The sequence below is a fragment of the Oncorhynchus mykiss genome, chromosome 2 (genome assembly GCF_057628025.1).
Source record: "Oncorhynchus mykiss isolate SJ-2025 chromosome 2, ASM5762802v1, whole genome shotgun sequence".
Taxonomy (NCBI): domain Eukaryota; kingdom Metazoa; phylum Chordata; class Actinopteri; order Salmoniformes; family Salmonidae; genus Oncorhynchus; species Oncorhynchus mykiss.
In genome coordinates, this window is record NC_143023.1 from 99718867 (window position 1) to 99745094 (window position 26228).

The following is a 26228-nucleotide window of genomic DNA, read 5'->3' on the forward strand; positions in this document are numbered from 1 at the left end:
TTGTCTGGCAACTCTTCCGTAAAGCCCAGCTCTGTGGAGTGTACGGCTTAAAGTGGTCCTATGGACAGAAACTCCAATCTCCGCTGTGGAGCTTTGCAGCTCCTTTCGGGCGGCCCTTACTTGGCAGGTTTGTTGTGGTGCCATATTCTTTCCATTTTTTAATAATGGATTTAATGGCGGTCCGTGGGATGTTTCAAAGTTTCCGATATTTTTTTATAACCCAACACCTGGTCTGTACTTCTCCACAACTTCTTCCCTGACCTGTTTGGAGAGCTCCTTGGTCTTCATGGTGCCCCTTGCTTGGTGGTGCCCCTTGCTTTGTGGTGTTGCAGACTCTGGGGCCTTTCAGAACAAGTGTGTATATATACTGAGATCATGTGACAGATCATGTGATACTTAGATTGCACACAGGTGGACTTTATTTATGGACAAACGTACAGGTGGAGTTGTACTGGATACTGTGGAATGGATCGGAACAGCAGCAGTCTGTTCTCAGAGATGTTTGTGCTGTGTAGCCAAGTCCAATGGATTGATCATAACGATCGTAGGATAACAGATTACACAATAACAGTCATAGTAGTTGACTATACGGAAAAACAGTTAGACAACAACTACAGCAGATCTGGGACCAGATATATAACTATCACTGACCTCAGCCCGCACCTCCTGCAGTGTGCTGAAGGACACATGCGCACACACACACACACACACACAGTTGTGTAGCAGTAACTGACCTCAGGATGCACTTCCTGCAGAGAACTGAAGAAGGAGACGAATGGTGGACGGCCAAAGTGGGTGACAGAGCGCAGGCCGGTGAAGAGGCTCCTGTTCCACACCTTCTGGAAGTGACGCTCGCACACGTACTGACCAGAGACAACCCAGATAGACCATGGTTTGAAACACAAATTCATGATTGCTTCTTCATGGGCATGTTTTTTTTTTTTTTGGGGGGGGGGGGGGGGGGGGAGTGGTTTCTCACCAGCATGGTGGTTCGCAGGTCAAACTTCTCCGCCAGCTGTGTGATGTAGATGTGGACAGAGACCAGATCCACACTGTCCTGTTCCTCCACCTCCCGGATGATGTCAGACACCCACTCAAACTGACGCTGCGTACGAGTCACCCAGATAAAGTACACCTACAGACAGACAGAGGCAGCGTCCCAAATGTGTCTTTATTTTGAGAAGAAGAAAGAAGAAGAAGAAGAAAGAAGAAGAAGAAGAAGAAGAAGAAAGAAGAAGAAGAAGAAGAAGAAGAAGGAAGAAGAAGAAGAAGAAAGGAAGAAGAAGAAAGAAGAAGAAGAAGAAAGAAGAAGAAGAAGAAGAAGAAGAAGAAGGAAGAAGAAGAAGAAGAAAGGAAGAAGAAGAAGAAGAAGGAAGAAGAAGAAGAAAGAAGAAAGAAGAAGAAGAAGAAAGAAGAAGAAGAAGAAAAAAGAAGAAGAAGAAGAAAGAAGAAGAAAGAAGAAGAAGAAGAAAGAAGAAGAAAGAAGAAGAAGAAGAAAGAAGAAGAAGAAGAAAGAAGAAGAAAGAAGAAGAAGAAGAAAGAAGAAGAAAGAAGAAGAAGAAGAAAGAAGAAGAAAGAAGAAGAAGAAGAAAGAAGAAGAAAGAAGAAGAAGAAGAAAGAAGAAGAAAGAAGAAGAAGAAGAAGAAGAAGAAGAAGAAGAAGAAGAAAGAAGAAAGAAGAAGAAAGAAGAAGAAGAAGAAGAAGAAGAAAGAAGAAGAAAGAAGAAGAAGAAGAAAGAAGAAGAAGAAGAAGAAAGAAGAAGAAAAAAGAAGAAGAAGAAGAAAGAAGAAGAAAGAAGAAGAAGAAGAAAGAAGAAGAAGAAGAAGAAAAAAAAAGAAGAAAGAAGAAGAAGAAAGAAGAAGAAGAAAGAAGAAGAAGAAGAAATGAGAAGAAGAAGAAGATCATAGTAGGTGTGCATCATGCTCCGGTTGGATAGCTTACTGACTTTTCTACACTGGGTCTTAAACTTGACGGAGGACTTAAAGACCAGGTCTTTGAGGATGGAAGCGAAGGGGGTGACTCCAATCCCTCCTCCCACCAGGACTGACACCTCGAAGTCCGTCCACTCCTGGTGGCCCTCCCCAAACGGCCCGTCCAGGTACAGCTGTGGAACAGGAGTACAAATATGTGATAGAGTAAGCATTGCAAGACAGCAAGAATTAATCAACCAACCAACCACGCTTGCAGCAGACACGGATGTGAGCGAGCGAGCGCGCGCGCACACACACACACACAGTCTCTCTCCCTCCATGCCTTTGGATATGTTCCTAGTTGCTCCAGGTTGTCGGGGGTGTACGCCTCTCGGAGGTGGCTGGTCCAGGGGCCTACAGCGCGGATATGAAGGCTGAGGGTCTCCTCATGTGGAGCTGACGTCAAGGTGAATGGGTGGTACTCATCTGTGCCAAGCGTCAGGCACGCCACCCTTACCCACTGGCCTGAGCGGTACATGAAACCCTGGGGACGCTTGAACTCCAGGAAGGTCACACCTGCAGAGGGGGGGGGGGGGGGACGACACACACAGAGAGAGAGAGAGAGAGACAGAGAGACAGAGACAGAGAGAGAGAGACAGAGAGAGAGAGAGAGAGCCAATGGAGTTGTGTCTATATGCATTCATACAAACAGGACAGTGTAGCCGATGTGCTGACACGCCGGGCCACGTCATAATGGCTACAGTAGCACCAGGACATAACCAGAGAAGAGCCGTACAGTACAGTACAATATAGTACCTGAGGGCAGCAACGTAGCATTGACCACAGGGATCTCCACCTTCTTCCTGTTGAGGCTGATGAGTTTGTCCAGGAGGAAGAGCAGAGCCGGAGGGATCAAGTAGATGTAGAAACTAGGCTGTTGAAGCAGAGCGTAGCTTCCATGGACCACCGTCTGACAGGGAGACGACCAAGAGGAAATCAACCAATGAACAGACTAGAGTCCATCCCAGTGTGTCTTGGTGAGACTAGTCCTGTGTGGCTCGTATGGTATTATTGGGGCGGCAGGGTAGCCTAGTGGTTAGAAGGTTGGACTAGTAACCGGAAGGTTGCAAGGTCAAATCCCCGAGCTGACAAGGTACAAATCTGTCGTTCTGCCCCTGAACAGGCAGTTAACCCACTGTTCCTAGGCCGTCATTGAAAATAAGAATTTGTTCTTAACTGACTTGCCTAGTTAAATAAAGGTAAAATAAAAAAATTACAACGACTGACTCACTGGTAACCTTGACGCTCAGTCTCGGCAGAATTTGTCTGAAAGAAGTTCTGTTGAGACTAAGGTTGTCCTAATATGGACACCGTATTGTCACAGAATTATAGGAAACACACACTGAACAAAAAAATATATATAAACACAACAATTTCAAAGACATGAACTGAGTTACATGCAGAAACATGAGGTGATGACGGCGGATGAAAAATGGCACGACAACGGGCCTCAGGATCTCGTCACGGTCGTCTTTGTGTATTCATAGGTAAAATGCAATGGTGTTCGTTGTCCGTAGTGTATGCCTGCCCATACCAATAACCCCACCGCCAACATGGTCGACACTGTTCACGACGTTGAGATCTGCTTGATATGTGTGAAACCGGGATTCCTCCGTGAAGAGCCTACACAACAGCATACACGCCGACTACCATCTGCCCAGTACAGATTCCTCCGTGAAGAGCAGACTCCAGCGTGCCAGTGCCAGTGGCCATCGAAGGTGAGCATTTGCCCACTGAAGTCAGTTATGACATCAAACTGCAGTCAGTTCAAGACCCTGGTGAGGACGACAAGCAGATGAGCTTCCCTGAGACGGTTTCTGACAGTTTGTGCAGAAATTCTTTGGTTGTGTAAACCCACAGTTTACATCAGCTGTCCGGGTGGCTGGTCTCAGATGATCCTGCAGGTGAAGACGCCGGATGGTCCTGGACTGGTGTGGTCACACGTGTGGAGGTCCTGGGCTGGAGTGGTCTGAGGTGTAGAAGCCAGATGTGGAGGTCCTGGGCTAGCGTGGTCTGAGGTGTAGAAGCCAGATGTGGAGGTCCTGGGCTGGCGTGGTTACATGTGGTCTGTGGTTGTGAGGCCAGTTGGAGGTACTGCCAAATTCTCTAGGCGGCTTATGGTTGATAAATTAACATTCAATTCTCGTGCAACAGCTCTGGTAGACATTCCTACAGTCAGCATGCCAATTTCACTCTCCCTCAAAACTTGAGACATCTGTGGCATTGTGTTGTCTCAAGTTTTGAGGGAGAGTGAAATTGGCATGCTGACTGTAGGAATGTCTACCAGAGTGGCCTTTTATCGTCCCCAGCACAAGGTGCACCTGTGTAATGATCATGGTGTTTAATCAGCTTCTTAATATGCCACACCAGTCAGGTGGATGGATTATCTTGGCAAAGGAGAAATGCTCACTGACAGGGATGTAAACACATTTGTGCACATTTTAGAGAAATACGATTTTTTTTGGTGCGTTTGGAACATTTCTGGGATATTTTATTTCCGCTCATAAACATGAGACCAACACTTTACATGTTGCGTTTATATTTTTTGTTCGGTAGTGTGCTCACCAGGATGTAGATAACCACATAGAGGTAGTGTGTGAGCCAGAATCCCTGGAAGCTGATTCGTCGGAAGTAGTGTGAGGCGAAGACGTACATAAACGCAAAGATGAACAGAAGCAGGATGCCCGTCATTCCTGGAGTAACGTGAGAGAGAGAGAGAGAGAGAGAGAGAGAGAGAGACAGAGACAGAGAGAGAGAGACAGAGAGAGACAGAAAGAGACAGAGAGAGACAGAGAGACAGAGAGACAGAGAGAGAGAGAGAGAGACAGAGAGAGAGAGACAGAGAGAGACAGAAAGAGACAGAGAGAGACAGAGAGACAGAGGGTGGGAGTAGGAGAGAGACAGAGAGAGAGAGAGAGAGAGAGAGAGAGAGAGAGAGAGAGAGAGAGTAGGTGTGAGTAGGGGTAGGAGAGAGAGAGAGAGAACGAAAGAGAGAGAGAACGAGAGAGAGAGAGAGAGAGAGAGAGAGAGAGAGTGGGTGGGAGTAGGGGTAGGAGAGAGACAGAGAGAGAGAGAGAGAGAGAGAGAGAGAGAATGTGGAATTACTGAGCTACTGTGATCTTCAGAAATTACATCAAGTAGCTCTTTCTCTTTCAATCACCCAGTGGGTGAAACGGGGTGAAATGACATAATTATGACATCATACAGTCTTGACCGTTGGGAATGGTTTGTATTCTGTCCTACCTGGAACTGTCTGAAAGAACCACCACGACCATCTCATCGGCATCTCAGACCTGCAAACGGTCAACACACAGTCAACACACAGTCAACACACAGTCAACACACAGTCAACAGTCAACACACAGTCAACAGTCAACACACAGTCAACAGTCAACACACAGTCAACACACAGTCAACACATGGTAAACAGTCAACACATAGTCAACAGTCAACACATAGTCAACACATAGTAAACAGTCAACACATAGTAAACAGTCAACACACAGTCAACACACAGTCAACACACAGTCAACAGTCAACACACAGTCAACAGTCAACACACAGTCAACAGTCAACACACAGTCAACAGTCAACACACAGTCAACACACAGTCAACACATAGTCAACAGTCAACACACAGTCAACAGTCAACACACAGTCAACACACAGTCAACCCACAGTCAACAGTCAACCCACAGTCAACAGTCAACACACAGTCAACAGTCAACACACAGTCAACAGTCAACACACAGTAAACCAGATACAAGAGAAGACCTTTTTAAGGGTGATTTTTCTCCAGATGAACATAGACAGCTACCAGGAGTATTGTATGGTGAAATAATGCTGATGTCATTACCCGTTGTTGGCTAGGACCCTGGGGAACAGACAGGCCAGGATGCTGAGGTCACTGACCGAGAACACGTAGATGTTCACCACGTGACCCAGACAGTGGGTGACTGCAGGGAGATGAGGAAGGGAGGAACACACAACATGACCTGTAAACACCATGTGTGATTGTGCTACAGTCCCACATGGTGATCTGTAGAACTAGTATTGATAAATGTAGTACCAGTATGTAGTGTTTTATCTCTGTTACAGTGAGTACCAGTATGTAGTGTTGAATCTCTGTTACAGTGAGTACCAGTATCTAGTGTTTTATCTCTGTTACAGTGAGTACCAGTATGTAGTGTTGAATCTCTGTTACAGTGAGTACCAGTATGTAGTGTTGAATCTGTTACAGTGAGTACCAGTATGTAGTGTTGAATCTGTTACAGTGAGTACCAGTATCTAGTGTTTTATCTCTGTTACAGTGAGTACCAGTATGTAGTGTTGAATCTCTGTTACAGTGAGTACCAGTATCTAGTGTTTTATCTCTGTTACAGTGAGTACCAGTATGTAGTGTTGAATCTCTGTTACAGTGAGTACCAGTATCTAGTGTTTTATCTCTGTTACAGTGAGTACCAGTATGTAGTGTTGAATCTCTGTTACAGTGAGTACCAGTATGTAGTGTTGAATCTCTGTTACAGTGAGTACCAGTATGTAGTGTTGAATCTCTGTTACAGTGAGTACCAGTATGTAGTGTTGAATCTCTGTTACAGTGAGTACCAGTATGTAGTGTTGAATCTCTGTTACAGTGAGTACCAGTATCTAGTGTTTTATCTCTGTTACAGTGAGTACCAGTATGTAGTGTTGAATCTCTGTTACAGTGAGTACCAGTATGTAGTGTTGAATCTCTGTTACAGTGAGTACCAGTATGTAGTGTTGAATCTGTTACAGTGAGTACCAGTATGTAGTGTTGAATCTCTGTTACAGTGAGTACCAGTATGTAGTGTTTTATCTCTGTTACAGTGAGTACCAGTATGTAGTGTTGAATCTCTGTTACAGTGAGTACCAGTATCTAGTGTTGAATCTCTGTTACAGTGAGTACCAGTATGTAGTGTTGAATCTCTGTTACAGTGAGTACCAGTATGTAGTGTTTTATCTCTGTTACAGTGAGTACCAGTATGTAGTGTTGAATCTCTGTTACAGTGAGTACCAGTATGTAGTGTTGAATCTCTGTTACAGTGAGTACCAGTATGTAGTGTTTTATCTCTGTTACAGTGAGTACCAGTATGTAGTGTTTTATCTCTGTTACAGTGAGTACCAGTATGTAGTGTTGAATCTCTGTTACAGTGAGTACCAGTATGTAGTGTTGAATCTCTGTTACAGTGAGTACCAGTATGTAGTGTTGAATCTCTGTTAGGAGTTAGGGTTAAGGTCAGTCTGACCTGTGACCCGTGAGGAAGATGGCGGACATGACCGTGAAGGGTTAGAGATAGGAGTTAGGGTTAAGGTCAGTCTGACCTGTGACCTGTGACCCGTGAGGAAGATGGCGGACATGACCGTGAAGGGTTAGAGATAGGAGTTAGGGTTAAGGTCAGTCTGACCTGTGACCTGTGACCCGTGAGGAAGATGGCGGACATGACCGTGAAGGGTTAGAGATAGGAGTTAGGGTTAAGGTCAGTCTGACCTGTGACCTCTGACCTGTGAGGAAGATGGCGGACATGACCATGAAGGGTTAGAGATAGGAGTTAGGGTTAAGGTCAGTCTGACCTGTGACCTGTGACCCGTGAGGAAGATGGCGGACATGACCGTGAAGGGTTAGAGATAGGAGTTAGGGTTAAGGTCAGTCTGACCTGTGACCTCTGACCTGTGAGGAAGATGGCGGACATGACCATGAAGGGTTAGAGATAGGAGTTAGGGTTAAGGTCAGTCTGACCTGTGACCTCTGACCTGTGAGGAAGATGGCGGACATGACCATGAAGGGTTAAAGATAGGAGTTAGGGTTAAGGTCAGCCTGACCTGTGACCTCTGACCTGTGAGTAAGATGGCGGACATGACCATGAAGGGTTAGAGATAGGAGTTAGGGTTAAGGTCAGTCTGACCTGTGACCTCTGACCTGTGAGTAAGATGGCGGACATGGCCATGAAGCGATGGAAGTCTATAGCGGCGTCGAAGGGGATGTATCGGTTGAGGAAGGTCTCTCGTCCCAGGGTGATGAGGTTGCGGCACACCGTCAGCAGCATGTAGGGGTACAGGAAGGAGATGGCCGCCGCCGAACCACGCGACACCACTATGCCCACCGCCGACGTCTCCGGCACGCCCGAAGAGTCTGCCTGCAAACCATAGTCTAAAAACACAGCAAGATGTTCGTTTTTCCTGTTAGGCCAGTGGTTTTTATTCTATGGGCTGGTTTCCCAGATGCAGATTATGCCTTGGCCTTAATTAAAAAGCACTTTCAAAAAAGAGATTCTCCATCCATGTATGTTTTTTTTAGTCCAGGACTAGGTTTAATCTGTGTCTGGTTAAACCACAGCTTTTATTTTCAGATGCCTTTTGTAGGGCAATGGAGTCTGCATTGCATGAATATTCAATTAAATTATGAATATTCAATTAAATTATGAATATCCAATTAAAAAAGTGCACTATGCTAAAAATCTCTCCTCCATTTCCTGGTTGCTAAAAATTAAAATAGTTGACCTCGTTTCAGTTTATATGGCAAAACAAGTCAGTAATACTGTAGAAAAACTGAAATGAAAAGATGTAATAGAAATAGAGCTCATGGAACAGATATAACCTTCTTAGACTTGCTTTATGTGAGAATGACAGCTCTATAACTCACATTTCTATGTGAATTTTAGTCGGGTCGCCCCAGAAAAAAAAAAAAAAAGGACCACATTGCAGCTTTAAAGTGAATCAGTCGTGTCAACAAAACCGTCTCGTGTGACCGTCGTCAGCTTACTGTACGCTTCCCAGGTGAAACATTTCGCACAGACTGTACATTACGACAACATTTTGTGATATTTATGTACGTTTTTTTGGTGTTCGCTCACACAAATGTATTTTTGGTCGGCACGGCGAAGTTCTGTAGCCTGCACCCCTTTAGCCGGTGATTGGTAAACAGTACCACTCCTAATAAGAGTGGGGGAAAATGTATAGTTTGTTGTCAAGCCACTAGATAATTATATTTTTCATGTATATTTCTTCACTTGAGAAATACTTCGCCAAAACATCTTAGTTAGATGTAAAATTGCGCGACTAAGACCTCCTCGGCTAAACCCCCCCCCCCCCCCCCCCGTCAAAATGTATGTTATCTTCGATTTCTAAAGACTATTTTGAGGAAGTGTTTCTGGCTATGTTGTTGCTACAGTGGCTCAAAAAGGACAAACAACACTAACATTTTGTTTTGTTTTGACCAGCCAGGCTATGTCAAATTCAATCAATCAAATGTATTTTATAAAAGCTCTTTTTACACCAGCAGTTGTACACGAAGTACCCGGCTAACTACCAAAACAGGAGACCAGAGAGAGAGAGAGAGAGAACAAGAGAAGAGAGGAAGACAACACAACAACACAACTCACAGTAGCATCTCTCCAGAAGACCAGAGAGAGAGAGAGAGAGAGAGAGAGAGAGAACAAGAGAAGAGAGGAAGACAACACAACAACACAACTCACAGTAGCATCTCTCCAGAAGACCAGAGAGAGAGAGAGAGAGAGAACAAGAGAAGAGAGGAAGACAAGAACACAACAACACAACTCACAACAACACAACTCACAACACAACAACACAACTCACAACACAACAACACAACTCACAACAACACAACTCACAACAACACAACTCACAACAACACAACTCACAACACAACAACACAACTCACAACAACACAACTCACAACAACACAACTCACAACAACACAACTCACAACAACACAACTCACAACAACACAACAACACAACTCACAACACAACAACACAACTCACAACAACACAACTCACAACACAACAACACAACTCACAACAACACAACTCACAACAACACAACTCACAACAACACAACAACACAACTCACAACAACACAACAACACAACTCACAGTAGCATCTCCCAAGAAGACCAGAGAGAGAGAGAGAGAGAGAACAAGAGAAGAGAGGAAGACAAGAACACAAGAACACAAGAACACAACAACACAACTCACAGTAGCATCTCTCCAGCGCCACTCCAGCTGTGATGCCGTAGACGATGGTGAAACAGACAATGTGACGACGGTAGTTCTCTATGAAACGTTTGAAGTGCTGGATCTTCTGCTGGACGGCGTTCCTGCCGGAGCGATCCTTCTTAGGTTTCACGTACACTTTAGGACTCTGGAGGCCGGATCTGGGAGGAGGATAAGAGGTAGTTAGACTGAGATTAATACATACACTTTAGGACTCTGGAGGCCCGATCTGGGAGGAGGATAAGAGGTAGTTAGACTGAGATTAATACATACACTTTAGGACTCTGGAGGCCCGATCTGGGAGGAGGATAAGAGGTAGTTAGACTGAGATGAATACATACACTTTAGGACTCTGGAGGCCGGATCTGGGAGGAGGATAAGAGGTAGTTAGACGGAGATTAACATTAGGATTCAGATCAACTTTATTGTATTCACTTCAATGGCATTTATTGCTGAACGTGTTTCAACAGCAAACGTCTTTATCACAGCACTGTTGGAGAACTTTTTTAAACCTTGATTTTACACGGAAGTCAAAAGACCTCTGTCTCAAGAAACACCTGAAACATTTGGCCAATTTAATTTGCAACTGTATCCTATCAAATCAAAAACAAAAACATCTCGCAACAAGGCAACAGTAAACATGTCATCCCCCAACAAATAATGCAGCGTCCCCCCCCCCCCCCCTCCCTCCATCCCTCCTCCTCCACATCATCCTCCTTTGGGCCAATTGAGATATCGTGTGACTAACAAACGTCCGTTCATTACCATAGCTCCCGCCTTGGGCCAATCGGTGTCGTTTTGTATAATGACAGATCTTTATGGCAAGACGCATCATTCAACCGAGTTTCGTCAAAATCGTCCCAGTGCTTTCTGAAATATGGTGTGTGATTTGTATTAGTCCCTCTCACTCAGATATCATGTGAACCTGGTATAATTCAGATATCATGTGAACCTGGTATAAGTCAGATATCATATTAACCTGGTATAATTCAGATATCATATGAACCTGGTATAATTCAGATATCATGTGAACCTGGTATAAGTCAGATATCATGTGAACCTGGTATAAGTCAGATATCATATGAACCTGGTATAAGTCAGATATCATGTGAACCTGGTATAAGTCAGATATCATGTGAACCTGGTATAAGTCAGATATCATGTGAACCTGGTATAAGTCAGATATTATGTGAACCTGGTATAAGTCAGATATCATGTGAACCTGGTATAAGTCAGATATCATGTGAACCTGGTATAAGTCAGATATCATGTGAACCTGGTATAATTCAGATATCATGTGAACCTGGTATAAGTCAGATATCATGTGAACCTGGTATAATTCAGATATCATGTGAACCTGGTATAAGTCAGATATCATGTGAACCTGGTATAAGTCAGATATCATATGAACCTGGTATAAGTCAGATATCATGTGAACCTGGTATAATTCAGATATCATGTGAACCTGGTATAATTCAGATATCATGTGAACCTGGTATAATTCAGATATCATATGAACCTGGTATAAGTCAGATATCATGTGAACCTGGTATAAGTCAGATATCATGTGAACCTGGTATAATTCAGATATCATGTGAACCTGGTATAATTCAGATATCATATGAACCTGGTATAAGTCAGATATCATGTGAACCTGGTATAATTCAGATATCATATGAACCTGGTATAATTCAGATATCATGTTGAGCTGGTATAAGTCAGATATCATGTGAACCTGGTATAATTCAGATATCATGTGAACCTGGTATAAGTCAGATATTATGTGAACCTGGTATAATTCAGATATCATGTGAACCTGGTATAAGTCAGATATCATGTGAACCTGGTATAATTCAGATATCATATGAACCTGGTATAATTCAGATATCATGTGAACCTGGTATAATTCAGATATTATGTGAACCTGGTATAAGTCAGATATCATGTGAACCTGGTATAAGTCAGATATCATGTGAACCTGGTATAAGTCAGATATCATATGAACCTGGTATAAGTCAGATATCATATGAACCTGGTATAATTCAGATATCATGTTGAGCTGGTATAAGTCAGATATCATGTGAACCTGGTATAATTCAGATATCATGTGAACCTGGTATAAGTCAGATATCATGTGAACGTGGTATAATTCAGATATCATGTGAACCTGGTATAAGTCAGATATCATATGAACCTGGTATAATTCAGATATCATGTTGAGCTGGTATAAGTCAGATATCATGTGAACCTGGTATAATTCAGATATCATGTGAACCTGGTATAAGTCAGATATCATGTGAACCTGGTATAATTCAGATATCATGTGAACCTGGTATAAGTCAGATATCATGTGAACCTGGTATAATTCAGATATCATATGAACCTGGTATAATTCAGATATCATGTGAACCTGGTATAATTCAGATATCATATGAACCTGGTATAAGTCAGATATCATGTGAACCTGGTATAATTCAGATATCATGTGAACCTGGTATAATTCAGATATCATATGAACCTGGTATAAGTCAGATATCATGTGAACCTGGTATAAGTCAGATATCATATGAACCTGGTATAAGTCAGATATCATGTGAACCTGGTATAAGTCAGATATCATGTGAACCTGGTATAAGTCAGATATCATGTGAACCTGGTATAAGTCAGATATCATGTGAACCTGGTATAAGTCAGATATCATATGAACATGGTATAATTCAGATATCATATGAACCTGGTATAAGTCAGATATCATGTGAACCTGGTATAAGTCAGATATCATGTGAACCTGGTATAAGTCAGATATCATATGAACCTGGTATAATTCAGATATCATGTGAACCTGGTATAAGTCAGATATCATATGAACCTGGTATAATTCAGATATCATGTGAACCTGGTATAAGTCAGATATCATGTGAACCTGGTATAATTCAGATATCATGTGAACCTGGTATAATTCAGATATCATGTGAACCTGGTATAAGTCAGATATCATGTGAACCTGGTATAATTCAGATATCATGTGAACCTGGTATAATTCAGATATCATGTGAACCTGGTATAAGTCAGATATCATGTGAACCTGGTATAATTCAGATATCATGTGAACCTGGTATAATTCAGATATCATGTGAACCTGGTATAAGTCAGATATCATGTGAACCTGGTATAATTCAGATATCATGTGAACCTGGTATAAGTCAGATATCATGTGAACCTGGTATAAGTCAGATATCATGTGAACCTGGTATAAGTCAGATATCATGTGAACCTGGTATAATTCAGATATCATATGAACCTGGTATAATTCAGATATCATGTGAACCTGGTATAATTCAGATATCATATGAACCTGGTATAAGTCAGATATCATGTGAACCTGGTATAATTCAGATATCATATGAACCTGGTATAATTCAGATATCATGTTGAGCTGGTATAAGTCAGATATCATGTGAACCTGGTATAAGTCAGATATCATGTGAACCTGGTATAAGTCAGATATCATGTGAACCTGGTATAAGTCAGATATCATATGAACCTGGTATAAGTCAGATATCATATGAACCTGGTATAAGTCAGATATCATATGAACCTGGTATAAGTCAGATATCATGTGAACCTGGTATAATTCAGATATCATGTGAACCTGGTATAATTCAGATATCATGTGAACCTGGTATAATTCAGATATCATATGAACCTGGTATAAGTCAGATATCATGTGAACCTGGTATAAGTCAGATATCATGTGAACCTGGTATAATTCAGATATCATGTGAACCTGGTATAATTCAGATATCATATGAACCTGGTATAAGTCAGATATCATGTGAACCTGGTATAATTCAGATATCATATGAACCTGGTATAATTCAGATATCATGTTGAGCTGGTATAAGTCAGATATCATGTGAACCTGGTATAATTCAGATATCATGTGAACCTGGTATAAGTCAGATATTATGTGAACCTGGTATAATTCAGATATCATGTGAACCTGGTATAAGTCAGATATCATGTGAACCTGGTATAATTCAGATATCATATGAACCTGGTATAATTCAGATATCATGTGAACCTGGTATAATTCAGATATCATGTGAACCTGGTATAAGTCAGATATCATGTGAACCTGGTATAAGTCAGATATCATGTGAACCTGGTATAAGTCAGATATCATATGAACCTGGTATAAGTCAGATATCATATGAACCTGGTATAATTCAGATATCATGTTGAGCTGGTATAAGTCAGATATCATGTGAACCTGGTATAATTCAGATATCATGTGAACCTGGTATAAGTCAGATATCATGTGAACGTGGTATAATTCAGATATCATGTGAACCTGGTATAAGTCAGATATCATATGAACCTGGTATAATTCAGATATCATGTTGAGCTGGTATAAGTCAGATATCATGTGAACCTGGTATAATTCAGATATCATGTGAACCTGGTATAAGTCAGATATCATGTGAACCTGGTATAATTCAGATATCATGTGAACCTGGTATAAGTCAGATATCATGTGAACCTGGTATAATTCAGATATCATATGAACCTGGTATAATTCAGATATCATGTGAACCTGGTATAATTCAGATATCATATGAACCTGGTATAAGTCAGATATCATGTGAACCTGGTATAATTCAGATATCATGTGAACCTGGTATAATTCAGATATCATATGAACCTGGTATAAGTCAGATATCATGTGAACCTGGTATAAGTCAGATATCATATGAACCTGGTATAAGTCAGATATCATGTGAACCTGGTATAAGTCAGATATCATGTGAACCTGGTATAAGTCAGATATCATGTGAACCTGGTATAAGTCAGATATCATGTGAACCTGGTATAAGTCAGATATCATATGAACGTGGTATAATTCAGATATCATATGAACCTGGTATAAGTCAGATATCATGTGAACCTGGTATAAGTCAGATATCATGTGAACCTGGTATAAGTCAGATATCATATGAACCTGGTATAATTCAGATATCATGTGAACCTGGTATAAGTCAGATATCATATGAACCTGGTATAATTCAGATATCATGTGAACCTGGTATAAGTCAGATATCATGTGAACCTGGTATAATTCAGATATCATGTGAACCTGGTATAATTCAGATATCATGTGAACCTGGTATAAGTCAGATATCATGTGAACCTGGTATAATTCAGATATCATGTGAACCTGGTATAATTCAGATATCATGTGAACCTGGTATAAGTCAGATATCATGTGAACCTGGTATAATTCAGATATCATGTGAACCTGGTATAATTCAGATATCATGTGAACCTGGTATAAGTCAGATATCATGTGAACCTGGTATAATTCAGATATCATGTGAACCTGGTATAAGTCAGATATCATGTGAACCTGGTATAAGTCAGATATCATGTGAACCTGGTATAAGTCAGATATCATATGAACCTGGTATAAGTCAGATATCATATGAACCTGGTATAAGTCAGATATCATGTGAACCTGGTATAATTCAGATATCATGTGAACCTGGTATAATTCAGATATCATGTGAACCTGGTATAATTCAGATATCATGTGAACCTGGTATAATTCAGATATCATGTGAACCTGGTATAATTCAGATATCATGTGAACCTGGTATAAGTCAGATATCATATGAACCTGGTATAATTCAGATATCATGTGAACCTGGTATAAGTCAGATATCATGTGAACCTGGTATAAGTCAGATATCATGTGAACCTGGTATAAGTCAGATATCATGTGAACCTGGTATAAGTCAGATATCATGTGAACCTGGTATAATTCAGATATCATGTGAACCTGGTATAATTCAGATATCATGTGAACCTGGTATAAGTCAGATATCATATGAACCTGGTATAATTCAGATATCATGTGAACCTGGTATAAGTCAGATATCATGTGAACCTGGTATAATTCAGATATCATGTGAACCTGGTATAATTCATGGCAAAATGTGTGGAATTGCAGGACATTAGCTGTAAAAAAAAAAAAAAAAAAAAAAAAAAAAAACTGCAACAACAACAAAAAATAAGTTCTGTAAATCAAAAGTATTTGTTTACCTTTTGTTAATAAAATACTTTTTCTGCTAACAGATCCCTCTGTACTGTATTAAATGTATAGTTGTGACTCCACGGTGCTGAGTTCACGTGAGTTCAAGTGTAATGGCTTTCCTCCTCTTCGTCTGAGGAGGAGTAAGGATCGGACCAAAACGCAGCGTGCTAAGTGTCCATATTGATTTATTCAAAAAAAACAACTGAACACTGGAACAAAAACAATAAACGAGAAATCTACAAAACCGAAACAGTACCGTGTGGCCCAAACACTCACACGGAAACAAACACAAACAAACAGTGCAACCCAGGCTACCTAAGTATGATTCTCAATCAGAGACAACTAACGACACCTGCCTCTGATTGAGGACCATACTAGGCCGAACACAGAAACCTAAACATAGAAAAACAAACATAGACTGCCCACCCCAACTCACGCCCTGACCAATACTAAAAACCAAGAATAAAATAACAGAACTATGGTCAGAACGTGACATAATGTAGCAGCCTAAATGTATAGTTTGTGTTTCTAGATCAACCGAAAGGTAAATTAATCTACAATGCTTGTTGATTTTTTTTTTCTCTCTCTCCCGAAGAGAGAGAATATTCCCCCACAGTAAATACTAAGTACTCTACCGCACGGTAAAACCATCATAATCCCTATATTTGAAGAGCTCAAACCTCAAGTGTTGTGTTATCTGCTAATGGAGGTAAGTAGAGGCAGGTGGCATCACTCTAGATACCAGACATACTGTCATCCACACAAGCAACCAAAGTCTCTTACACAACCTGAGGTAACCGTGGTAACCCCAAATTACTGCTATCACTCACACTTCCCTGAAGTAGAACTTATTTTATTTTGTATTTTTTTAAACCTTTATTTTCCCAAGTTTTTAGTCTCATTGTTAATGTTAATATATTTTATAAGATATAAAGACTATAAGGTCTATAAGACCTGGACGAAAAAGCAGCAGACAACATGTCAAACATTTACAGTATAAAACACTACAGTGTAAAACACCGGTTTAAACATTGAACAGGCACATTGGTTTTGGGAGTATTGTTTCAACTAGGAGTCTACACACTGACAGCCCCCCCCCCCCCCACCCTCCCCCTGAATCATTTTCCACCATAGTTTTTGACCCTAGCTTTAAAATCATTGAAGGAGACGAGCTTCTCTAGTTTCATGTACTTTTGCAGCTCGTTCCAAGTGGTGTGTGGGGGGGGGGGGGGCGGAGTCCCAGCTCTGTAGGGTAGCTCTCCGAAGAGCTAAGGAAGGACAGAGGAGCTAAGGAAGGACAGAGGAGCTAAGGAAGGATAGAAGAGCTAAGGAAGGACAGAGTGAAGGAGATACTTGTCATTAAGTCAACTGAAAACGTAGGTACTACAGTAAAAAGAAAACATTGCTTTAATCTCCGAAGAGCTAAGGAAGGACAGAGGAGCTAAGGAAGGACAGAGGAGCTAAGGAAGGACAGAGGAGCTAAGGAAGGATAGAAGAGCTAAGGAAGGACAGAGGAGCTAAGGAAGGACAGAAGAGCTAAGGAAGGACAGAGGAGCTAAGGAAGGATAGAAGAGCTAAGGAAGGACAGAGTGAAGGAGATACTTGTCATTAAGTCAACTGAAAACGTAGGTACTACAGTAAAAAGAAAACATTGATTTAATCTCCGAAGAGCTAAGGAAGGACAGAGGAGCTAAGGAAGGACAGAGGAGCTAAGGAAGGACAGAGGAGCTAAGGAAGGATAGAAGAGCTAAGGAAGGACAGAGGAGCTAAGGAAGGACAGAAGAGCTAAGGAAGGACAGAGGAGCTAAGGAAGGATAGAAGAGCTAAGGAAGGACAGAGGAGCTAAGGAAGGACAGGGGAGCTAAACAAGGACAGAGGAGCTAAGGAAGGACAGAGGAGTTAAGGAAGGACAGAAGAGCTAAGGAAGGATAGAAGAGCTAAGGAAGGACTGAAGAGCTAAGGAAGGACAGAGGAGCTAAGGAAGGACAGAAGAGCTAAGGAAGGCCAGTAGACGTAATCAGCATACATAATTAGCATACATAATTAGCATACATATAGATGATATCACCATAATGACTTTCCTAGTTAAATAAATAAAAAATAAATTACTATGTAGAGAATAGGGTGTAATTTAGCACATATCAATCACCACTATTGGTGTTGGCCAGCGATGACTTCATTACTCAGACATAAGAAGTCATGAGGAAATGTTCACCTTGAAACACACGTACCAAGAAGTCTGACATCGCTATGATGTCATCTGCGCCACGGAACAGAGACGTTATAAGATACACCAAGACCACTAACGGCACGGACACTATAGCACGTTGTCAGACTAGTGAAATGAACTCTCGTCTGTCACCCGACCACGAGGATGTCAGAGGACAGGCGTCTAGAGGTTAGAAGGGTTGTCCTTGTGTTCGCTGTTGTATTGTACATGTACACATTACATTGTTCCTGTAATGAACTCTTGCCAGGTCATCTTCACAAAATAGGTTTTTGAAAACCGTACATTTTAATCCCAAAGCCGCTAAAAATACAAAAATCATTCAAATCCAGACGTAAAATATTCACACAAAAAACAAACCTAATATCGGCCAGTCAACTCTCAGTCGTTTAGTAAGTTCACCATTCTGCGGTTCTCACTGTTAAACATCGCGCAGTGTTCAACACAACGCTCTTTATGTCCCACAATTCCCACAAGAATCACACACACACAGATGAACGGATGCACCCTCTGTCCTCTAAGTTACCTTTTCCCTTGTCGTCTACGAAGCTCTTGTCCGTCTTTCCCCAGGCTGCTGGAGAACTGCGTGTCCCCTTCTAAGGGCGAGCTAGGACAGAGAGGACATGACCATTTTAAATAAGGACCACTAGACTACCAAGCCCAGTATTTATGAACTGACGGTTATCATACCTGCAGACAAGGAGTGAAGTAATTGAGTCACAAAATATAATAACAGGTTACTTGGAAAAAGCAATCATCCTGTCATCAAGAAATCATTAGCATGTCCACGACCCTGATGAGAGCCTGACAATCAATATGTTGGTCAAACGGTATCCTATCTGTAATACCTCCCTGGTGTTATCTTATCCGTTCCTCTCTGGGGTAATACCTCCCTGGTGTTATCTTACTCGTTCCTCTCTGGGGTAATAACTCCCTGGTGTTATCTTATCCGTTCCTCTCTGGGGTAATACCTCCCTGGTGTTATCTTATCCGTTCCTCTCTGGGGTAATACCTCCCTGGTGTTATCTTACCTGTTCCTCTCTGGGGTAATAACTCCCTGGTGTTATCTTATCCGTTCCTCTCTGGGGTAATACCTCCCTGGTGTTATCTTACTCGTTCCTCTCTGGGGTAATAACTCCCTGGTGTTATCTTACTCGTTCCTCTCTGGGGTAATAACTTCCAGGTGTTATCTTACCCGTTCCTCTCTGGGGTAATAACTCCCTGGTGTTGTTATCTTACCCGTTCCTCTCTGGGGTAATAACTTCCTGGTGTTATCTTACCCGTTCCTCTCTGGGGTAATAACTCTCTGGTGTTATTATCTTACCCGTTCCTCTCTGGGGTAATACCTCCCTGGTGTTATCTTACCCATTCCTCTCTGGGGTAATAACTCCCTGGTGTTATTATCTTACCCGTTCCTCTCTGGGGTAATAACTCCCTGGTGTTATTATCTTACCCGTTCCTCTCTGGGGTAATAACTCCCTGGTGTTATCTTACCCATTCCTCTCTGGGGTAATAACTCCCTGGTGTTATTATCTTACCCGTTCCTCTCTGGGGTAATAACTCCCTGGTGTTATTATCTTACCCGTTCCTCTCTGGGGTAATAACTCCCTGGTGTTATCTTACCCGTTCCTCTCTGGGGTAATAACTTCCTGGTGTTATCTTACCCGTTCCTCTCTGGGGTAATAACTCCCTGGTGTTATTATCTTACATTTTCCTCTCTGGGGTGATGAAAGATACACGTTGGTTTCGACTCAGTCTGTTTCCTCCCTCCTTCTCCATCCCTAGATATACAGAGGATTATGGGTAAGTGCTGAGACAAGGACAGAGGAGGCCTTTGGTCCTGTACTGCTCAGTTGGTAAGAGTGGATCTAGCAATGCCAAGATGGTGGGTTCAATTCCCACAAGAATCACATGTATAGATGAATGGACGCCCCCTCTGTCCTCTAAAACTCTCTGGATTAAAGCCTCTGCTAAGTTGCATATACTATATTATTGTATAGTCACCTTTAATGTTGAGCTTGGCAAATTTCAGCTCCTTCTCGTGGTCCCGGAGCAAGAAGTGGAAGTCCTCCCAGGTGATCTGTTCCTTGTCATTGAAGCCCGCGGCCTGTAGCATGGCTTGGATAGCCTCCTCAGCCTGGCCTTTAGACAGAAGGCTGCTGGAGATCTCTATGAATGACCTGCAGAACAGAGGGCGACAGGGTAGCCTAGTGGTTAGAGTGTTGGACTAGTAACCGGAAGGCTGCAAGTTCAAACCCCCGAGCTGACAAGGTCGTTCTGCCCCTGAACAGGCAGTTAACCCGCTGTTCCTAGACCAGTTAACCCACTGTTCCTAGGACGGAGTTAGGAACCTGTTGCACGGCGCTTATCTTTTCATGTTGGGTTTGTGTGTGCAGCCAACGGCCTGGGATGTGGACGTACTGTACGTCTACAGAGGACCACTGCTGAGTGTGTAATGTACCTTCAAAAGCCAGGCTTTTTTTTTTTAGGATGACCCAATAGGCTGAAACGATGAAGAAAGGACCGCTTACCGAAGTAGTCCGGAAAATTCCTCTTTCGATAAGAAACCGTCTCCGTCAACGTCGTGCATTGAGAACATCAGTTTGGATTTTTCCTCTGGTGAACCTACGACAAAATACCAATTCAAATACGTATTCATGTATTCATGTATTCACAAATTAATGTATTCGCATATTCATCTATTCATGTATTAATTCATATTCAAATGCTGTGAATATGCATCCACGTCCTATACCTTTCATGAAAATGACGATGACATCGAGGAACTCCTGGAAGGAGAGGTATCCGTTTCCGTCCTTGTCGGCCAGCGTGAACATGGAGTCGACGAAGAGCGAGTCCGGTTTGAGTCCCAGAGCGTCGGCAAACTCAGTTCCTGTCAGCTCAGTCTGCAGGGCTTCCCGGGTCTTCCTACAGGACGCACCACTCAGGTCTCTGACTCCAGCCCTCTCTATCTCCAGGACCTATAGAGGACGGGGATCTGTTTTAACTCTGGGTTGAAGTCAATACGTATGCTTAGCCTGGTGTCATTGGGATTGTTAATGGTGGTCACATTGAATGGCTCAGTGAGTTAGAGAATGGCGTTAACAATGCTATGGGTACAGAAGGTCTGTGTCTATCCGTACTGCGCACCAGGGTGGTACAGAAGGTCTGTGTCTATCCGTACTGCGCACCAGGGTGGTACAGAAGGTCTGTGTCTATCCGTACTGCGCACCAGGGGGTACAGAAGGTCTGTGTCTATCCGTACTGCGCACCAGGGGGTACAGAAGGTCTGTGTCTATCCGTACTGCGCACCAGGGTGGTACAGAAGGTCTGTGTCTATCCGTACTGCGCACCAGGGTGGTACAGAAGGTCTGTGTCTATCCGTACTGCGCACCAGGGGGTACAGAAGGTCTGTGTCTATCCGTACTGCGCACCAGGGGGTACAGAAGGTCTGTGTCTATCCGTACTGCGCACCAGGGGGTACAGAAGGTCTGTGTCTATCCGTACTGCGCACCAGGGGGTACAGAAGGTCTGTGTCTATCCGAACTGCGCACCAGGGGGTACAGAAGGTCTGTGTCTATCCGTACTGCGCACCAGGGGGTACAGAAGGTCTGTGTCTATCTGTACTGCGCACCAGGGGGTACAGAAGGTCTGTGTCTATCCGTACTGGGCACCAGGGGGTACAGAAGGTCTGTGTCTATCCGTACTGCGCACCAGGGGGTACAGAAGGTCTGTGTCTATCCGTACTGAGCACCAGGGTGGTACAGAAGGTCTGTGTCTATCTGTACTGCGCACCAGGGTTGTTGACAGTTCTGTAAGTGGCACTGGATAAAAGCGTCTCCTAAATCACCATATTACAGTAAAACGTCTCCTAAATCACCATATCACAGTAAAAGCGTCTCCTAAATCATCATATTACAGTAAAACGTCTCCTAAATCACCATATTACAGTAAAAGCGTCTCCTAAATCACCATATCACAGTAAAACGTCTCCTAAATCACCATATTACAGTAAAAGCGTCTCCTAAATCACCATATTACAGTAAAAGCGTCTCCTAAATCATCATATTACAGTAAAACGTCTCCTAAATCACCATATTACAGTAAAACGTCTCCTAAATCACCATATTACAGCAAAAGCGTCTCCTAAATCACCATATTACAGTAAAACGTCTCCTAAATCACCATATTACAGTAAAAGCGTCTCCTAAATCACCATATTACAGTAAAACGTTTCCTAAATCACCATATTACAGTAAAACGTCTCCTAAATCACCATATTACAGTAAAGCGTCTCCTAAATCACCATATTACAGTAAAGCGTCTCCTAAATCACCATATTACAGTAAAACGTCTCCTAAATCACCATATTACAGTAAAACGTCTCCTAAATCACCATATTACAGTAAAACGTCTCCTAAATCACCATATTACAGTAAAGCGTCTCCTAAATCACCATATTACAGTACCTTGGCAAAGGCACTCCTGATGAAGGTCTCAACTATCTGAGTCCTCTGGTCTCTGGTCACTGCCTCTCTCAGTAGCTCCTTCTCTGTCATGTCCCTCACCGCCAGCTCCTGTCCACCGTCTGTCACCTCAGAGCGAAGATACCGGACAAACTCTCCACGCTGGCCCTCGTCCTCAAAGTACAGCACCTGGAGACAGACCACAACAAACAGAGTTTAAACACATACATACACACTCTCTCCCTCTCTGTCTCCCTCCCTCCCTCTCCCTCCCTCTCTCCCTCTCTCTCTCTCTCTTTCCACCCCCATATCTCTCTCTCTCTCTCTCTCTCCCTCCCTCTCCCTCTCTCTCTCTCTCTCTCTTTCTACCCCCCTATCTCTCTCTCTCTCTCTCCCTCCCTCTTCCTCTCCCTCTCTCTCTCCCTCTTTCCACCCCCTATCTCTCTCTCTCTCATTCTCTCTACCTCCCTCCCTCTCCCTCTCCCTCTCCCTCTCTCTCTCTCTCTCTCTCTTTCCACCCCCTATCTCTCTCTCTCTCTTTCTCTTTCCACCCCCCTATCTCTCTCTCTATCCCATGCTCTTTCTTATTTGTCCCCTGTTAATCACTCACCAGGTCATACTCTTTGGGTACTTTCATCAGCAGAGCCCTGCAGTAATAGTCACTGGACAGCAGGATGTCCAGGTGGGTCTGGGAACCAAGGCTGAGTGACCGTTGAGCGGGTCCAGATAGGTCACACACCTGAAGTCTCCTCTTATCATCCACCAACAGATTGACTGGACGTAAGGGCTTCTTAGGGCCCTGCCACTCACAGGCTGGAGAGAGAAGAGGAAAGATGCAGAGAAGAGATGTAGAAGAGAGACGGAGAAGAGAGACGAACCACAGCAGAGAAGGAGAGGAGAAATGGAGAGGAGAGAATGAGAGGAGAGACAGAGAGGAGAGATGGAGAGGAGAGACGGAGAGGAGAGAGAGGAGAGACAGAGAGAAGAGATGTAGAAGAGAGACGGAGAAGAGAGACGAACCACAGCAGAGAAGGAGAGGAGAAATGGAGAGGAGAGAATGAGAGGAGAGACAGAGAGGAGAGATGGAGAGGAGAGACGGAGAGGAGAGAGAGGAGAGACAGAGAGGAGAGACGAAGAAGAGAGACGAACCACAGCAGAGAAGGAGAGGAGAAATGGAGAGGAGAGAATGAGAGGAGAGATGGAGAGATGGAGAGGAGAGACGGAAAAGTGAGATGGAGAGGAGAGACAGAGAGGAGAGATGGAGAGGAGAGACGGAGAGGAGAGACAGAGAGGAGAGATGGAGAGGAGAGACGGAGAGGAGAGAGAGGAGAGACGGAGAGGAGAGACGGAGAGGAGAGACGGAGAGGAGAGACGGAGAGACAGAGAGGAGAGACGGAGAGAAGAGACGGAGAGGAGAGACGGAGAGGAGAGACAGAGAGGAGAGACGGAGAGAAGAGATGGAGAGAAGAGACGGAGAGGAGAGGCGGAGAGGAGAGACAGAGAGGAGAGACGGAGAGGAGAGACAGAGAGGAGAGACGGAGACAAGAAAGAGAGGAGAGACGGAGAGGAGAGACAGAGAGGAGAGACAGAGAGGAGAGACAGAGAGATGGAGAGTAGACACATCACACAGTACCTAACCTGACACATCACACAGTACCTAACCTGACACATCACACAGTACCTAACCTGACACATCACACAGTACCTAACCTGACACATCACACGGTACCTAACACATCACACAGTACCTAACCTGACACATCACACGGTACCTAACACATCACACAGTACCTAACCTGACACATCACACGGTACCTAACACATCACACAGTACCTAACCTGACACATCACACAGTACCTAACCTGACACATCACACAGTACCTAACCTGACACATCACACAGTACCTAACCTGACACATCACACAGTACCTAACACATCACACAGTACCTAACCTGACACATCACACGGTACCTAACCTGACACATCACACAGTACCTAACCTGACACATCACACGGTACCTAACACATCACACAGTACCTAACCTGACACATCACACAGTACCTAACCTGACACATCACACAGTACCTAACCTGACACATCACACAGTACCTAACCTGACACATCACACAGTACCTAACCTGACACATCACACAGTATCTGACACATCACACAGTACCTAACACATCACACAGTACCTGACACATCACACAGTACCTAACACATCACACAGTACCTAACCTGACACATCACACAGTACCTGACACATCACACAGTACCTAACCTGACACATCACACAGTACCTGACACATCACACAGTACCTAACACATCACACAGTACCTGACACATCACACAGTACCTAACACATCACACAGTACCTAACCTGACACATCACACAGTACCTGACACATCACACAGTACCTAACCTGACACATCACACAGTACCTAACCTGACACATCACACAGTACCTAACCTGACACATCACACAGTACCTGACACATCACACAGTACCTAACCTGACACATCACACGGTACCTAACACATCACACAGTACCTAACCTAACACATCACACAGTACCTAACCTGACACATCACACAGTACCTAACCTGACACATCACACAGTACCTAACCTAACACATCACACAGTACCTAACCCAACACATCACACAGTACCTAACCTGACACATCACACAGTACCTAACCTGACACATCACACAGTACCTAACCTGACACATCACACAGTACCTAACCTGACACATCACACAGTACCTAACCTGACACATCACACAGTACCTGACCTGATACATCACACAGTACCTAACCTGACACATCACACAGTACCTAACCTGACACATCACACAGTACCTGACACATCACACAGTACCTAACCTGACACATCACACAGTACCTAACCTGACACATCACACAGTACCTGACACATCACACAGTACCTAACCTGACACATCACACAGTACCTGACACATCACACAGTACCTGACACATCACACAGTACCTGACACATCACACAGTACCTGACACATCACACAGTACCTCACAAACACGATCACCTGATACACACCTGTGATTCCAGCAGCGGGTTCCTTTGTTGTGTCGTTAGCTCCTCCTCTCTTCTGGAACTTCTTAAACTTGGACTTTCTGAAGTAGGCCACCACGAGAGCCATGAGGAAGCTCACTGGCAGGGGAACAATGTAGTCAACAGAGAATCACTCAGGGAAGTTCACCACGGCTATGGTCAAAATGATTGTGTATCAAAATCTGCTATTTTAAAATGTTTTACTTGCTATTGTTATCCCCTGTCCAAAAAAATGTGATATTTGGTTGTTTTACCTACTTTAAATAAATGAACTGATCGCAAGTCACTCTGGATAAGACTAATAACCTCATGTAAAATGTGGATTCTGATTGGTTAACATC

General features: G+C 43.2%; 1 protein-coding gene across 3 annotated transcripts in view; it reads right to left on the reverse strand.

Annotated features, from left to right (window-relative positions):
- Nucleotides 1-26228, reverse strand: part of duox (dual oxidase) — a 42806-nt gene that overhangs the window by 2423 nt on the left and 14155 nt on the right. Inside the window, exons 16-33 of one of the 3 annotated variants that reach the window (XM_090214029.1) lie at nucleotides 25873-25986; nucleotides 23401-23603; nucleotides 22794-22979; nucleotides 21080-21305; nucleotides 20856-20949; nucleotides 20329-20504; nucleotides 20033-20105; nucleotides 18851-18931; nucleotides 9986-10164; nucleotides 7909-8139; nucleotides 5827-5926; nucleotides 5214-5263; nucleotides 4536-4663; nucleotides 2727-2880; nucleotides 2254-2486; nucleotides 1946-2104; nucleotides 980-1135; nucleotides 735-863 (exon numbers count right to left, since the gene is read on the reverse strand). In XM_090214029.1, coding sequence (XP_090070155.1) covers nucleotides 735-863; nucleotides 980-1135; nucleotides 1946-2104; nucleotides 2254-2486; nucleotides 2727-2880; nucleotides 4536-4663; nucleotides 5214-5263; nucleotides 5827-5926; nucleotides 7909-8139; nucleotides 9986-10164; nucleotides 18851-18931; nucleotides 20033-20105; nucleotides 20329-20504; nucleotides 20856-20949; nucleotides 21080-21305; nucleotides 22794-22979; nucleotides 23401-23603; nucleotides 25873-25986 — 2672 coding nt within the window. Of the gene's footprint in view, nucleotides 1-734; nucleotides 864-979; nucleotides 1136-1945; nucleotides 2105-2130; nucleotides 2487-2726; nucleotides 2881-4535; nucleotides 4664-5213; nucleotides 5264-5826; nucleotides 5927-7825; nucleotides 8140-9985; nucleotides 10165-10265; nucleotides 10369-18850; nucleotides 18932-20032; nucleotides 20106-20328; nucleotides 20505-20855; nucleotides 20950-21079; nucleotides 21306-22793; nucleotides 22980-23400; nucleotides 23604-25872; nucleotides 25987-26228 lie in introns of those variants that run through there. The other 2 variants (XR_016490202.1, XM_090214026.1) reach the window with 2 other exon arrangements.